Here is a 17625-nt window from a genome sequence, read left to right as displayed (position 1 = left end):
ACTAACCGTGTAAGACTTTGTCAATTCAAGTTAGTCAATTTGTTTAACTTTCTAAATAAATTTGTCGCGACAAAGGACTATACAATTAAACGGCATATCATCTTGACATGGAAAGCAAGTAGCAAGTAACAATCCCAACGATGTCATTTTTATTGTTTTCCAAAAACGGAACAACATTATTGATAGATGCATAAAAAATTATTTTTTAATGGTAAAATTGCTTTTTTGTTAGTTTACTGGACTGATATGCGTACACACAGTTTACGCAGCTGCAACAAGCTAAATGGAAAAAATGTTGCAGTCATCGATGCCAAACTCCATTCCCCAATGGACATTCAAATTGATCACCCAAGCACACAACCACAACGTAGGTGGTAAAGTTGATATTAACATTTTCAAGAATAATTTTAAATGCAGCAATAACAGATATGTATGTTGAATGACTATTAAGTCTTTTAAACCTGTTTCTGAGAATGGCAGTTTGATCAATGTTTAGCAAAAACTATTTGGCTTTTCTATGGTTTATCCCTTATAATAATATAAACAAAATCTATAAATGTAAGAAGTGAGAAAGGCACCCTGTGCTCTCACTTCTCTATAGTGTTCAACAGTGCACCATCTTTTTACGTAAGTTAGCAAAATGTTTAGACCCATGGGCCATGTCTTTCTCTTTTTTGTTTTTGTTGGGGCAATATAGTTTTAAATTTTGTTTTATTAATGCTTGTTTACAGCACTTGTTTGAACAAGTTATGAAATGTTTAAATGGTCTCAGTAACCCAATAGAGCTTTGAACTTGTGTTAGATTTCTATGTGGCAAACTAAAATGATCTGTTTGATTTAATGTCACTGTTTTCAATATTGATTTTTTTCGGATTCAGTATAATCGGCTTGTTATGTTGTGTTTTGATTTTACCCTATGTTGTAATTTTACAGTTGACAAGCACTGCAATCACCACTCGTGTCAGTACCTTTGTCTTCCTAATCCACGCAAGTTGCTAAATTACACATGTGCATGTCCAGATGGCTACTCACTGTTACCAGGAAACTCGTCCAAATGCATTCAAGGTTGTAAATTTTTTTTTTTGTTTATACAGCACATTTTTGTAGAATAAAATATACAGGCTTTTGTTGCAATATATTGGTTGGCATACTGATTTCTCATGTAACATACACTACACCAGGGATGTGCAACCTTTTTGCCAACAGGCCAAATAAATATGTTGAATTAAGATGAGATCTCAATTCATTTCTTCTCATCAACCAAATCTACCTTAACTGAACTACTAGCAACCTACAGTCCACTCTCCAGGTGTTCATTAGTCAATATTTATTAAGGAAAAGTGTTAATCATCACTGTCATACAGCGAAACACCTAAATTAAACACCAAAACGCCTCTGTTTGTCGGCATGTTTACAAATATTTATGTTTTTATTTGAGGTGTTTAAACATTTTGCAAATTACTTTGTCAAGCGTTTAATAATAAGTGTTTAGTGGATCCAAATTAATTCCACAAGAAAAAACATTAGATAAACAGTTTCATTCTTATGATATGATAGCAATGAATACACATTATGCCCGTGTGTTATCTATACATGGACAGTATATGTGACTGCTTTTGTCACAAAAACTCACATACTACAAACGAAATTACAAGAAAAAAACAAAAAACAAATGTTGTCACAGAATCCATAATATTTATTCATTTAAAAACGTTCCACACAGAAAAAATACCAATTACTATGGTACACAGACCAAGCATAGCATAATATAAAACATATATAAATATGTTTTTCAAAATGCTTCCAGAAAATTATTCCCTGTAAATATATAAATAAATACTCCTATTAGGGCAAGTTTATGCAACATTTGCAACTTTTTTTTCAATTTCTGGCAGCTTCCCAAATCTCAGAATTTATGTAGTATGCTTTTTTAAGCTGTTTGTAGAAATTTTATATTGCAACTTTTGTTCTATTTTTCATGCAACTTTTTACTGCAACTTTTATCAAGTATTGCGCAAAATGTAAAGGAGTGATTTAAAAAACATGCTATAAAACTATTTCTAGATGGTTCTATTCTCTTTGATTTGCATAACAAAAAGCTATGTAATGGTTTAGCTGCATCTTAATGTTATCTATGACGCAACAGTTGGCTTGCAAAAGCTAGAAGTTAGACCGTTTCAGTCCCCCAAAACACCTTAAAAAAACACTGCTTCCGAGACCGATTGAATGAGGCTAGAGTGCTAGTTGTCAGTTAGGACACTTGTTTTAATAGGGCAGTGTTGATTAATTGACTGTTGGTATTTTTTAAATTATGTGTTTGCTAGGACAGCGTAAGCATTGTAACTTTTTACTCCAACTTTTGTTTAAATTAAGTGCAACTTTCTCACGATTTTAGTGCACAAAAACTTGCCCTACTAAGTATCTAAACTTTTATAAAGAGATAAGAAAAACATAAAGAGTAATTTTGTTGTATGCGATGTCAAAGTGCTCAAATGGAACTTGTACATCTAAATATTTCCAAACCCAATTGACCTAATAGTACTAAACTACAAATTAATGTTTTGAAATAACCATACCTCTCTCAACAACACCTCATCACATCAACATGAAGGACTATTAAGGCAGGAATGTATCAAATTAACATGTTTACGTGTTTAACGAATGGCGTGTTCAAATATCAGGTGTTTAATCGTTATATGCATAAAAAGCGACAAAAAGGCCACATAGAAAAGGTGCACAAAAACTTCTTTTTTTAATTTTGTGGTTTATCTAGTTTAAGTTGGCAAAAAAGCATGCCATGACATGGAATCAAATGGTATTCCTGAAGTGCGATATTAACATAGTTTAGTTGGCAAAAATGAACTTTGAGGCGGCCATGGTCTGGTGCCTCAAAAGCACTTGATCTTCTCTGCTTTTATATTATATTTTTTGTGCTTTATGTATGTAGCGAATAAGAAAAGTTTGGCCTTCAATTAAAATTTGAAAAAGTTGAACTCAATTGAACAGGGTTCTGCGGGACACAGATAATGTTGTCGCCAGTTGCAAGTGCCCCACGGGCCTGTTTTTGGATTACCTTGTACCATGCATGTGATGACTAGAAGTGTAAAATATGGTCATTAGGCGTGGAAACATATCAATTTAGGTTTTATTCATCGCTAAATATGCCTTATTGGGGCACAAATGAGTCACTAAAAGATATTTGCGAGCATCACAACATGTTTTCAAAGGCGCATGTTTGAGACCCCTTAATATTGGCTGTCGCCGACCACATATTTTAGCTTTGTGGGCCGTAGGTTGCACACCCTTGAGGTTGCCGAAACACAAAAAACACTTCGGAAAAATATGCCATATTTGTAAAAAAAAACTTTTTATTTAAAAATATCGTTTCTGCTGTTATGCTGAACTTCTTATGTATTGTGATGGCGAACAAATTGTCATTTTTAAAGTTGTTAAATTATACATTTTGATATTTGCCTTTATATCAAAAACAGTCCCAGAGATTGATGATCATCATCATTTATTTGCAAGCAGTACACAACTGTTCGAATCAAATACCGGTAATTTTAAGTTGCTTGTTAGAGGTGTTTAGCTTCATTTTGCCTGATCCTTATTTGTTTAGTTGCAGTTGTTTTATTATTTTGTATTGCTTGGTGGATATCAAATATAAAAAAGTTCCAGTACAACCGGTAGCCAAGATTCTTATAATTGTGAAAAACGATAATATTCTCTTTTAAGTTAGGAAGCTATCATTTTTATTAAAATGGAGCATCTTACTTTTTAGTTGCTCTTTCATTGTCGATAGATGAATATATCAAATTTTGCTAGTCGAGATACCTGGTGTTACCAAGCTTAAATAGAGTATTTCCCAGTATAATATTATGTCACCTTAAACTTAATTTATTTGGCTATAGCGTTGTGAAGTGACTACAGTTGTAATAGGCGCGATATTGTAAAGTCTAACTGAATTTGGCAAAGGTAAACAAAATGTGATAATAACACTGGTAAACAGCAAATTTTAACTGGAGATGTGATAGATTGATTCTTAATGTGTTTTTCGGTGCTTCTGAAAATGCCCTCATTTTTCTGAAAAATGCCCTCATTTTTTTCTAGCACATCAGGTTTTCGAAATATTCACATTTTAATTTGTTTTTTATGTATTGCTGTATTATTAACATAGGCAAATTGCGCACTGTGACATAATCCAACTATAATGTGACTCACACACCATTTTATCTGTATTTTTACTGATTTAAAAAAAAACAATTTAGAAAAGATCTTTTATCAACGATTTTGTAATTAAGTAGTTAATTTCCAGATGTAAAAACAGCATCCAAGCTGAGTATAAGTGTTGTTTAAACAAGTTTTCGTAGCACTACATAAGGAAAAATCAACATGAATAAATGTCCGGTAATGCCAGATGTTAATCAGTAATGCTGTTACATATACTTTTCAAATTTGAGTGACCAACGACAAGCAATGAATCACTTCAGATATCATTAAGTTGGACAATTGTAACAAAGCTGTTAGATTAAGCAAGGAGACCTATACCACATAATGCCCCAATGCGTGTTTTACTTCCTCCTCGTGAAAGTTTTGAATTCTCCCTGATTAAGTTAAAGATTGAATGGAGTTAATAAGAACAAAACGAAAGTTCAAAAACAATTTTGTTTTCTAGACAGATTTAAACAGCCTTACTGAAGATGCGTGTTTTTATTAAAAAAAAAGTCAGAACTGCTTGTATTTTAGGATTAAAATAAAACCACTTGTTTGAGATTAATGTAGTATTAATACATAACGGAAATAAAACTTGGCAACCTACAGTAGGTGGTCCTTTTCGACTCAACAGCTGTGCTACCAAATGCATTACTAAGAGACTAAGCCTATAAGAGAACCGTAAGTGGCTCATATCACAAACGTCTCTTGGAAAATTTTCTTGCTCGAGGAATAGAAAAGTGTATGCATTTCTCTACAAAAACTTTTCGCTACTAAGCTAAGCAAAACGAAAGGAATCTTAATGGAACAAAATATTGGAAAAATTCCAAAGAATGCAAATTGTAAAAAGATGGAATTACGCGCTTGTCTGGCATTTTGTGATTGTGTGCTAAATTTTTAGAAAATGAAAATTGCATTCTTTTCCGTTCGGTGGAGAATAGATGATCTACTGAGCTTGCCATATAGATGGACCTTTTGTATGTCCTTCGTAGTTGAATTTTTTTCCAGAAAATCTTAGTTTAGTTAGCCACGAACAAATTCGACGTTTTGAGCAAACTACGCCTTTGAAAATGAACGTGTGAAAATTTCATTCGATTATGATTTTTAATGAGGGTACTAGAGACTTAAAAATTGTCGCGATATGTCATTAATATTAATATCGGTTTATGCCGAATTAAACCCTTACTCCCCAACAATTTATGGCAAGCGAGGCATCATTGCAAAGGTTTACTCCAGCGCTACTCAAAAAAATGAGTTTCAACCTGGGATGAAATTTTTAATTTATTTTTTATGGCAAATATTAATTTTTTTTCGAATATTAATTTTTTTTCAAAATTCAAAAAATATAGACCGCCGTTCTCAAGACGGTGGTAAAATTTTTTTTCGAAAACATTATACGTAAATAAGTTTATTTCGACGTTGAAATAATCTGCCAGAAATTATTTGCTGACTAGATTTAGGTCCAATAGGAGTATATGCACTCGAAGTGCTTTTATTGCCGAATCGGTGCCATATAAATATGTATAGTTCAATCATAGCAACCCAAACATTTGACGTCTTATACCTTGTAAAAAATCTCTCGGGGAAAATTGTAAGTAATAGTCAAAAGTAAAATAGAGCCACGTACGAAAATTCTTGCTTAATGTTCTTGCTTAATAATCTAAAAACAATAAGTTTGAACATTTCAATTTGTCAATTTGAGAACAGTCCTTTTAGAAGTTTTGTTTAAAATATTGGGTATCGGTATTAGAATAAAAAAACGAATATTCAGGCCTTTTTAGGTACGTACTGTGAAAGCATTCGTTTGCCGGACTGCAAATTCTGAAATGACATTGCTTATGGTAAGGTTTTCTCGAATAGCAGTGCACAGATAACAAAAAACATAATATTTGGGCCATATCCATAGGTGTTGTTAGCTAAACAATTTTAGCTCCCTTGCATAATACTGAAGACACGGTCTATCATTTATGTTTTGTTGCTGGACATTTATTGCCTATATTTTTCCTTTTGCATGTTCTTTCACCTTCAACCAGCGTTTTAGGTGGCAGACAGAGTATTAAATGTAGATTTTTTTTATTTTACCATGCAAGGTATTGTTTTTGTCCGTTTGAGTTTATTTGTTACGGATGGTATACAGCCTACGCTTATTAACAATAAAGAAAGAAGTAAATAATAACTTTAGTACTGCATCATGCAACATAAAAAGTCTTCATTTGGCGGACCTTGCTCTTTAAGTACTTGTGATTTAAATATAGCGTTTTAGTATGAAATAATAGCACAGCAGGTTAACTTGTAGTGATTTTTGGAACATGTTAGCCTTTGTAATTAAAACAATATAATTAGTTTCGATTTTTTTTTTGCTAACTGGCAGTTTTTTTAAATTTCGTGCAAGTTGTTATTACTTTGCCAAAAATAAAAAAAACAAGTAAAAATATATTCCAAACATTTGTTAATACGTTTTCCATTAGTCCGCGACGCACTTGGCAGTCTTCCACGGCGCAACGGTGAAGAAGCGCTAACTTAGTTGAAAAGGAAGCCTCAAAACAAAAACGAACCGGACGTACAAAGATCATTCTCGAAGCCCGAAAAGTTTTACGCACTTACGTAGTTAAAATAGTCCAAAAGTATTTGAAATGGACTCGTGTCTAGTTTGTCCAAAGAGGCCGCGGGCCGTATGAATTCTATTGGCGGTCCGGATCCGGCCCGCGGGCCGTAGGTTGCCGACCCCTGTTCTAAGACCACGTGTTTAGTGTACATTTGACACAACTTATTTTCCCTCAACCACAGCTTGTAGTTTAGCTGACTTGGCACACTATCACCACAATTAATTGCATCATTCTCATTTGTTTCAGCGCGAGTTATATCGATTTTATTGGTGTAAAATGAAAGCCACTGTCGCAGTTTCACGACTGCCCCCCAAAAAGCTTGATACGATGACTATGTCCAGATTTGGGGCATATTTGAAATCAAGTAAATTAGTAAATTCGTATTTGTAGCTGAGAGCATGCTGCCTAACAGTCCAAGGATCATTAAAATGCCATCGGAAATAAACTAAGAAATTATTTTGGTTTACATTTAAACGCTTTACCCCACGTCACACTAAATTTATTTTCGTTGGATCTATACAACTTTTAAATTATGCATTTTTGTTATTCTTACGCTGATATAAAGTATGAGTAGTTGTGCTTTAACATATTTTAATGTCATACAATTTCAGAGACCGCTGTTCCAACTGTTCCTAGTTTGAAAACATCATCAACGTCCAAAATGAGTGTAATTATTATTGCTATAATCGGTAAGTCTGGTAAATAATTAATTTAAACAGTATTAAATGCATCTAATAAGCAATTATCTCACAGCTTTGTTGGCTCTTCTGGTTATCAGCGCTTTCTTTTTGCGATATTGGTACAAGCAGCGAGATTTGCCACTCAGTATGAATTTTGACAATCCTGTGTATCGTAAAACAACTTCAGACGGTGCTTCAGAAACTGGAACTGATCATTTCGTCGGTATGCCGTTTACAAATTCTCGAAATCGTCTAGTGTTGCAAGATCGGTCAGAGTCCATCGATTCTGTGGATAGTGTTGGCCATATCTACCAATCGGTAAGCGTCAGATTATGTATGTTTTATCTTACAAAATAAGTTTTACTTTCAGGTACCAGTTATCTCTCCTCCCCTGTTTGTTATCGCTTTCCCGTTGCAATTTAGATGGATTTTATAGACCTCGTGTTGTCAGTAATCCAAACCTTATACCCAGTGCTGTCAGGAAAGTTTACCGGAGTCGATGTGTGATCACTGCTTGAAGGTTTCGAGCAAAGAAGCTTGTGGTGAGATTCAAACTCAAGACCTCAGTCATAACGGAAGGGTATTTTTACAACTAAACGACACATGCTTGAAAGCTGAAAAACTATCGCAGCACCGTTCCCTGTTGTGTTCTGTCATAGGGGACAACAGTCAGCATCTTAAGTTTCCATGCTTTGATGAGTTTACTCTAATTTAGTCTAGGTCTTCCAGTGGAAAACCCAGTGTACCATTAACAAATGTGCTATGTTGGAGGGTATACAGGGTTGCCACAAAGTTTTTTTTACCCTTAAAGAGTAAATGAATTGAGTTTGGATTTAAAAAGTCTGTGTAAAACCTTCTGTCTTTCCAAACGCTCTTGAATAATCGTGTGTATTATATCTGCAGCAAGGTATGTGTTTCGAAAGTGTCACGTAAAAAAAAAAATTATTGTGTTGTCCATGGCATTGGCATTTATACTGTTTTGTTTTCTGCATTATATTTAAGTTGACAAAGTGGCCCAATTTTAGATCTTTTAAGTCTTTAATTGTCTTTGAATTTATTTCAAAAAGCGCGTGGCAACCCTGTTGATCTCACAGCCGATTGGTTATATTCTTAAGGTTGAAACGGCTCCAACCGATGGGGATGAAGTTACCTCCCAATTTTCATACAACTTGATGTCGGATGAACGGCGTTTAGTATCTGATTCACAATAGCTCAGCCTCTCGTTTGATGGTTTAGTACGGATGTCCGGTACTTGGCATTTTATTCTGATACAGATACCCGACATTTTGGCCATAAGTTTAGCAATCCAATCAAACGATGTCATAACTGTGTACAAACGAGCAAAATATATAAAACTTAATCGTTTTTTTTTAAGTAATTAGGCTAAATTTTTCTTGGCGTTCACAACTTTAGTTAGTATGTTTCATTAAATTTACATTGTAAAGTGTAAATCACTGTGTTGGATCGCAAATCATAGCTGAAATTTCTATATTAATCTGGTATCGGATCCGCACCGTTACCACCGTAGTATAGGACGAGTACCAATACTTTCACCTGGTATCGAGTCTTTCATCCAATATTATCGGACATCCCTAAGCATCTTATAACAATTGGGTGTGAAATATGCAGCTTGGATATTCGTGCCACGAACACCACCTTTGGTGTATTAACTTGTATCTTTGATTTTTTATGTTTTAGTTTTATCGTGAAATATATAGCAACTGTAACCATTTGTTTGCGCAATCCATTTCATGATGGATAAGTACAAGTACCTTTTGATAATTTCCAAAGTAAGCGAATATCGTTCTTCGTTTATTTTCTTGTGGGCACTTTAAAAACGAGTTTCATATAGATGTTGATTTGAAATTTACAATAGTACAAAGAAAATAGCCAGTTTCTTTACTTTTACCAGGTGACCTCAGGGAGACGCATTTTAATTGTATTCAAAATTATTATTCTATCCACTGTGTACACTTCCCGAAGACAATTTATGGTACTGTCCGTTAATAGGTTTAGAAAACACCCGTGGTTTACTTGGGTAACAGTCATTGCGGAAATATCTGATGTATACTATTGCAAGTGTGTTTTTTTAACAAAACTTCATAACATTCACCTAATACAATATATTTGTACGTAGTTTAACTAATGTCCGCTACTTTTTTTGTGCTTTGTATTTTTTGATTTAAAAAATGTTCCCAATTCTGTTCGCTACATGTTACAACTGATAGCGTTTCCTATAAAGTTTTAGCTTACTCGAAGTATCCAATGAAAATTCCTGAATGGTACATGTGGTTCTTTATTGATGCGATACTTAGACCAACGTACTTTCGCTATCATCACGTTAATCGCAATTTATATTATTAAAAAAAATGCGCGAATATGAACGAAGAAATTAGACGAAGGCCGGTTGTCTCATGACGTTTTATTAAATAAATGAAATATGCTGTACACGAAAGAACATTTTTTGTGTGAAGTTTGGTGCTGGTAATAATTTTTTGTCGTTTCTTTCTATAATTTAGAACGCTCTTTTATTAATGCTGTGTGTTGCGAGAGTGACTATAATAAAATATTTGCTTTTACAATAGTTGTTAAGCAGTTTTGTAGTAAAATATTTCAATTGCAAACATTATTTCGGCATTGAACGTAGGCTACACGTCAAGTCCGGTGGAAAGACGCAAACTTCTTTTTTTACCGGAGAACTCAATATTTTCCTCAAAATATGACGTCACAAACACCCACTAAAATGAGACGAAGTGAAATATATTAAAACAAAAGTAACATTATTTAATAAAAATTGCGACTTTCGCTTTATTAGGAAATGTTCCAAGTGGTTTCGTTTTAACGAATAGACTCTTTTGGGAGAAATATTTTTGGAAATTTAAATTTATTTTCGTACTTCATGTTTTTAGGACAAATTAGTTAATGGAAAAAGGGTTATTCCCAATATTTATAAACAGACAAATTTACAGCAGTTAAATCAGAGAAACCCAGCACTAAAAAAATGGGTGATTATTACCGAAAAATCGCGCTTTATATTGGGTACATTTATGGGGACCCCCAATATACAACCTTGGGTTTTTATTACCCAAATTAAGTTGGGTTGAAGTTGTAATAGCAAAAAATCGATAAGGAAATAGGATGACGGTTGAAAGGCAAAAAACAAACCAAAACAGATTTGGCAAGAAAACGGCATATAACTCACAACCCGAAAATGGAGCGGTACAACGCACAAAGACCAAAAGACGAAAAACACTAAACCGCAACAAAGCAAAAATGCCAAAATAATACCGAATTTTGGGTACCGGTACCGGTAACATATAATTTTTTATATGTTAATTAAGGCTCTGGTAAGTTTGAGCCTTTTAGCCTTTGAATGATCGCGCTTGCTGTTGTCTTGCTACTTAACGAAATTAACCATGAAACATTCGGCAATATGCGGTTGTTTCTTTCATTTCTCGCCGTGGTAGGTTGCATAATGGTGGAGCAGGTTAAATGTCCTCCAGATCGCTCGGTTCGCGTTCCATCTAACACAGGGGCGTAAACCTGCGGCCCGCGGCATGATTTGTTTTTCACAAAAACATTCAGGTAACTGTTAAAACATTGAAACTTTCTTACTGTTCTTACTATTAGAATAACCACAGTATGAGGTAGGAAGCACTGTACTAATATTTTAAGTAGGTCTTCATGGACCCCTAAAACTATTCCGCGGACCCCCAAGGGACCTCAGTTTAAGAACCTCTTCCTTAGGGTATGAATTGTTTAGTTTTGCCCAAAATGTAGTGGAACTATCGTTCTCAAAGCTCAATCGGGTTGCCGTCTCTTCTTGCAGCTTCAAGAATTCATTAAATTTAAATTTATTTTTTTGTTGGAAGGGAGTAGATAAATAAACTAAAAAAATAAATATCATTATGGAATTTTTTTCATGGCCCCGTTAAAAAAAGGTCATGCCCCCCTGGGTGGGGTGTGTGTGTTTGGGGGGGGGCTCATTGCCCACAGGTTGGAAACCCATGCATTAAACTGATGAGTTAATTTTATTTTGAATTGTTTTAAATACCACCTAAAACCTATAGGGATAGACGCCCGAATTAGAGCTCTAGCATGAATATTAAGTGAATTATTGGGTTTCAGAAATTACATCCAAGCGATACAAGATTTGTCGAATGTCCCCCGAAATACTCTGTGGGTCCATGGACCCCCGTTTGGAACAAATGTCCTGTATATTGACGTGCCTGGTCACTCCGGCGCTTATCAATAGCCTAATATCCGTCTGCCATATCGCAGTTTAGTGGCGTTATATCACACATCATTGATCGTCATCTATTTAAGCTTGTTTGTGAATAAAGTTCGAGTTTGGTATTAAATGAACTCTTCTACTCTTAGTTATAGGTACGGTATTTGGAATTTATCTGCGTTTCTAGGGTTAACAATAACTTTGTAATTATAGTTTTTAGACTAATTAGAATATCAGATAATAAACAACATGACAAGTGGACATTTTTATTTATAAAAGTTCTTTGCCTGGTATTCTACACTCTATAATTATATTATAAGCTTCAGGGTTGCAAATTCAGACCCTTTGCATTTCTATGATGCTTTTTTAACCTAGCGGTATTTTGGAAATTTTAACAAATGAAAAAAAAATCCTTAAAACACAAATTTATTTATTGTGTTATCAATTTTTATTAACTCTGCGTTATTCCGGTTTAACGAACGTTTATAACTTTGTAGCGACTTATACCTCTATTCTAGTTGAAGCTATATTTGCAAAACAATATTTCTGTGGTAGGCGTATACTAATAATCGCTCCTTCTTCTTGTGATCTATTATAAACAATATCATTATATACCTTGTTGTGCTTTCGTCGAGAGAGGCCGCCTCAGTAGGCCTACATATTGATTGTTGGGTATATTCACGATTCAAAATACATACGATAAGTAACGCCGTAATTCAAGCCGCTAGTATAAAGAATGACACCAGGTCGAATCGCATAGGAAACACCGAAACCGCTTGCCATGTATAGCATCACTGATCTCTATAAAGGTTTCATAGAAGATAGTGGCAAAGATAGTGGCAAGAGATTATAACATTGATCTCTATGCATGGGCGCCCTTACGAGGAGGCACGGAGAGGCACTTACCCTCCCCCCTAGTATTTCAAAATGCGATTATTTTTATTGTTTATAAGTGTTATGTTTAGGTTAATTTATGTGTTGGTCAAGGCGGGGCAAAACGGACCCCTTGCAGACCTGGGAAAAATACGGCCCGCATCTGGCCCGCCAAGTAACTTAATCCGGCCCGCGATTTATTTTTCTTAAAATACAAACCAGGGCAACTTTATACGTGGTTGGTTGTAACATATATATTTACATTCGTTCCAAGGACGGATTTATGTCCCGCTAACTCAATTTTTAGCCTGTTTAAAGAATAAATTGGTAGACAAAGGCAGGCTTAAGGCTTAAGGGATAAATGTAGAGTTTTGCAAAATATTATTTGATCAGTAGGGTAGCAACAAAAAGGCCTTGTGGTAAGTTACTCCTTTGCCAAAAAAATGAAAGAAGCACACCTTCTGAATAAATTAAAGTTTTTTGTCGATTTTTGCACGGGACAAAACGGACCCCACCAATAAAAGAGAATTTAATTGCCTTGTTGTGTGAAAATGCCAGATCAAGGATTTTTGTTTGAGGAACGCATAAAAATTTTCAGAGATAAGTTGCGTCAGAACGTGACGTCATAATGGTATACATGGCGCCTTATAAGTAGGCTTGTCATTTTTTTAGAAACGTAAATCCGGGACGCCTATTGAAAACTGCAAATAAACTTAATGTAGATCTAATACAAAAATAATTTAATGCAACTAATTAACTTAACGGCTGCGGTTGTTTTATATTTTGTCAGGGGTATTTTTCAGGGCCCTATTTTTAAGGCTGGTTTGTCTTAGTAATTTAAATTGTAACCGAACGTAATGTTCTGTATTGTGAATAAAATGAGTCGGGTCAATACTTTCCACATTTAAAGTAGGAAGCGGCCCTCATAAAAGCACCAACAATATTAGGCAACATGTTGGCAAAGGAGGTGTGTCCATAACTAATTCGTATTCCCCGGACCAAATCATTCTCAAGCAAAGGTTAAACAAAATGTAAGATTCCATCAAGCTGACCTCTTAAAACTATTAGCCTACATGATGTTGTATTCTGCGTCATTTGCTTGAGTCGCGTGTTATTGCCAATGATTTAAAAAGGTAATTTGCCCGGTTACTAAAAAGTAATGTTACGGATAGCGTAATGTACCCCGGCTTGAGTGCTAAATAGTATGTAAAGTGGTGAACATTTTAATTTTTCTAATCGTTAATTGTTATAGGCTACAGCATATATGTTGGTCGTACCTTGACTATTTTCTTGCTTACTGTGCCTGAAATGGGTAAACTAAATGCTTCCCCACTAATGGAGTCACATTCTTTAGCCTGCGTGGAAGCAGCATTTAATCAGATGGCGCGTTATAAATTATCGCATTTTAGCGAGACTATTGAATACAAAATTGAAAATAATGTGTGCTTATTTGAAATGAAACGACTAAATACTTAACGGAAGCACGTAAAATCTCGTTTGAAACTGAATATTGGTTACGATTAAAACCTCCGCATTAAATGCGATGTTTTGCGAATTCTACCTAATATTTTGTTTTAATTTTTTGTAAATCCCAAATTGAAAAATCCGGGACAAATTTGGCTACGTATGGCAAGGCCTACTTATAAGTTGAAAATATCTCTCAAAAGTAGGACAAAACATATGTTTTATATACAAGAAAACTAAAATAGGACTATACGTAAGTAGCATTGGATCAATATAAAATGTAAATGGTTGTAAATAGGCCGTACATAAACTGCCTTATATTTCCCTACGTAGCCTATTAAAACAATTTTCATTCGATCTTTTTTATGACCTATCTTGTTAAAGTTTATGATTATTTGGCCTTCCTGCAAGTTTGATCTAGACATAAACAAAAGATATATTAAATAATTTTATTCCTGTTCCAAAATGTCCAACTGAAAATCTAATAAAAAAGCAACAAGAAAGTTTTAGGTTGAGTTACACTAGTAATAACGGTCTACCTTGTGGGGGTCCGTTTTGCCCCAACAGTATGTATTGCATGAAAACCTGATTTTTTTTAAATCTCTAAACTTAGTCCAACTGTCTCGAATTAATAAACAAACCCTTATCTACAAATTATTTAGCAAAATAGTAAGTTTACCTTTACTTGAACTTTAGTAGCAAACACATAATTTTCCTGTACTATCCTTATATCATTATCCTCCAATTTTCAAAAATGCGATTATTAGTATTATTTGCAAGTGTAATATGTATTACTTATGAAGGTGAAGCAAGCGGGTTAATTACAAGTCTCATTAGTGTCTTTGCCTCATGAATTAACTTCACTTGTTCAAGTTAAAGTCTTATTCAAATATAATTGTTCATCTTCTGCTTCGTATTAAGCCTTAGCTCAGAAAACAACCACTCGACCTTTTGCTTCTGGGTTACTGGACGTACTGGGCAAGCCGGCAGCAGCAACCATTCTGTTTATTGACTAAGACAAGACTGGTTATATTGATATAAGCTTTCGCATATATAAGTTGAAGGTTTGCATGAAAGAGAAAAGGCGACACGAGAAAGCGGAAGTGATTTATAATCCAAAGCCTTTTTGGCAGCCGGGAACTGTTACAGCAACGCGTTCACACAGGTGTAATACTTTTATCTGTTACGGAAATATGTGTCACGATATAACATTATTCATGTGTGAAACAGTCAAATGCTTTGTTCTCAGATTGACAGTGAGTGTTTGCTAAAGGCGTGAAAAAGTAGCAACATTTTTTATTATACATTTTGAAAAGAACACAACTCAAATAAACGTCTTAAATACTCAATAAAACATCTTAAATGACCCCAGACGCTACAGATTACTTCGCCGCTAAAATTTTGGCCAGGGTGAATATAAAGCCCTGTCTATTTGTTTTATTGTTTGTGTTGTTATGTTTTGTTGTTGTGGAATGTTTGTGGAAACGTTGGACGCAAAATGTGAGAATTATCCGATCTTGCGCAATATGTTCTTTGTTTTTGATTCCTGTTTTTGATTCATTTTCTCTTGTGTGCCCTGTTGATCCAAGTTCTTTTGTCTTGGGAGACGCTGAATTGATGTTAACTTTCGCTGGATGGCGATTTCGTTGTTTGTTCAGCGCGCCGGCAGAGCTGTGTTTTGTTTTTGTAGACAGGAATTTTGTGAATCGGGTGGGGAATCCCCTGTTCGGTGTTCGACAATTCTGACGTCACCGGAAATCATTGGCTGCAATGCGCACTCGCACGTCGTCCAACGCTTTGTATTGTTTGTTTTCTGAAATTTGAAATAATTTTCGGCAGATTTTATGTTCCAAATTTTTTGGGAGTAGTCTGCTGCATTTCTCGCAATTCAGACATTTTACATTTTAATTATAAACATTCTTTACTCTAATTATATGGGCCGAAAATTTATTTTCGGGACATATCTTGTTTTTGCCGTTATTATATGGGCCGAAAATTTATTTTCGGGACATATCTTGTTTTTGCCGTTATTATATGGGCCGAAAATTTATTTTCGGGACATATCTTGTTTTTGCCGTTATTCTTTTTTGGTTTCCTATGGTTTCCTATGGTTTGTTTCAGACCGAGTTTTGTCCGAAGCTTTATAGAAAAAGTAGACATCGTAGAACCTTCAAATTTTCAGACATGGCGTAGAGTGGTATGTAGGTGCTTTGTAAAAGTTTATGAGGCTGCACTCCCAGGGGCCTTTGCTTGGGGGGTAAAAACCTGAAATATTGCGTTTTAGCACTTTGTAGCTAACGACAGCCATCTAGCAGCAGAAAAACTTTCATACAGAATTCGTTCATATTCGCTTGCTTTGTCCAGCTCGCGTCGCGACGAGGCGGCTGCTGGCATCCCTGCTGCGCCCTATTGTCCCGCGCGTGCAACATTTGTGTTGGAAGTGGCTTGCCTAGTAAAACTATGCACATGCGACTTGCCTTTCATAAAGAGGCCTCTCTAAGTAAAAAAACCTATTGCTCTTACAACACAAAATATTTTACCACCGCAAATTTAAATGCGAATCCTACAGGCAGTGTACACATCTCTGTTAGCACATGTTGTAATTGTTGCACCATTCAAACATATCAACACCAGGTCTAAGCAAATATAATTATACAAGGGCCGCAACAACAAAAAGCTTAAGTTTAACGCATGCTTAACGACGACGTTACAAAGCTACGTCATAACATGGCGTCATAAATAAATAAATCTTGCGTTTATTGGATTTAAATTGGCAAAACTTTCAATATAAAACGTGGCTTATTAGGCACATAAACGTGTTTGCATATTGCTCAAAACTACAGATTTAAACTCTGTTTCAACAGGCATGGTAAAAATTTACACAGTAAAAGTTGGAAAAAGTATAGCAAACCATAGACGTTAAATCATTTAGAGAGAATGAAAATATTCACTTTTTAAACATGCTAGCTGACCAAAATGTAATAACATGGCCGTAAGCATTATCTACGTAAATTTTTATTGATCAAATGTATGTTTCGATCATTTGCCAAAATCTACGCCATATTTGAACCCCCTTCGCTTCAAAGCCATAAGTTATTATATTATTATACACAACTTATAATTGTGTGTAGATATGTTGGATTGGAGTAACATACAGAACAGGTGCAAATTGCAAATATTCTCCAAATACGATTTTTCCAATATTCTCCAAATCGTATTTCATCGTATTGTCGCGGTAATACACAAAGAGGTAAGGCCGTGAATAAAGTTTCACCCACCGTACAATTAACGGAGGGAAGCATTTCGAGTAGGGATGTTCAAGGCAGAATATCGGCGACACATTTATAATGCTTGCTTTAAATGCGGCGTCAGCATTTTTTGGGGCGACCAATTACTTTGCGATGAGCTTCGCCTAATAATGAAGTGTCAATAGGGTGTATTTACCGCCGCAAATTTAAATGCGAAATCTTAAGGCAGTGTACGCCTCTCTGTTAGCACCTGTTGTGCATGTTGCTCCAACCAACATACCAATATCAGGCCTAAACAACTAGCAAAACTT

General features: G+C 35.0%; 1 protein-coding gene across 1 annotated transcript in view; it reads left to right on the top strand.

The window, feature by feature from the left end:
* The window catches only part of LOC146164334 (very low-density lipoprotein receptor-like), a gene marked incomplete at its 5' end in the record, with an annotated part of 53859 nt that extends 43777 nt beyond the window's left edge, over window positions 1-10082 (top strand). The window contains 5 exons of the mRNA XM_083380712.1: window positions 233-367; window positions 934-1065; window positions 7430-7507; window positions 7572-7816; window positions 8614-10082. Coding sequence (XP_083236838.1) covers window positions 233-367; window positions 934-1065; window positions 7430-7507; window positions 7572-7816; window positions 8614-8709 — 686 coding nt within the window. The remainder of the gene's footprint in view (window positions 1-232; window positions 368-933; window positions 1066-7429; window positions 7508-7571; window positions 7817-8613) is intronic.
* Window positions 10083-17625: the final 7543 nt, after the last annotated feature.

Source organism: Ascidiella aspersa, chromosome 2 (assembly GCF_963924565.1).
Source record: "Ascidiella aspersa chromosome 2, kaAscAspe10.2, whole genome shotgun sequence".
Taxonomy (NCBI): Eukaryota; Metazoa; Chordata; class Ascidiacea; order Phlebobranchia; family Ascidiidae; genus Ascidiella; species Ascidiella aspersa.
Note: the sequence above shows the minus strand (reverse complement) of the source record. Positions and strands in the feature narration are given on the sequence as shown.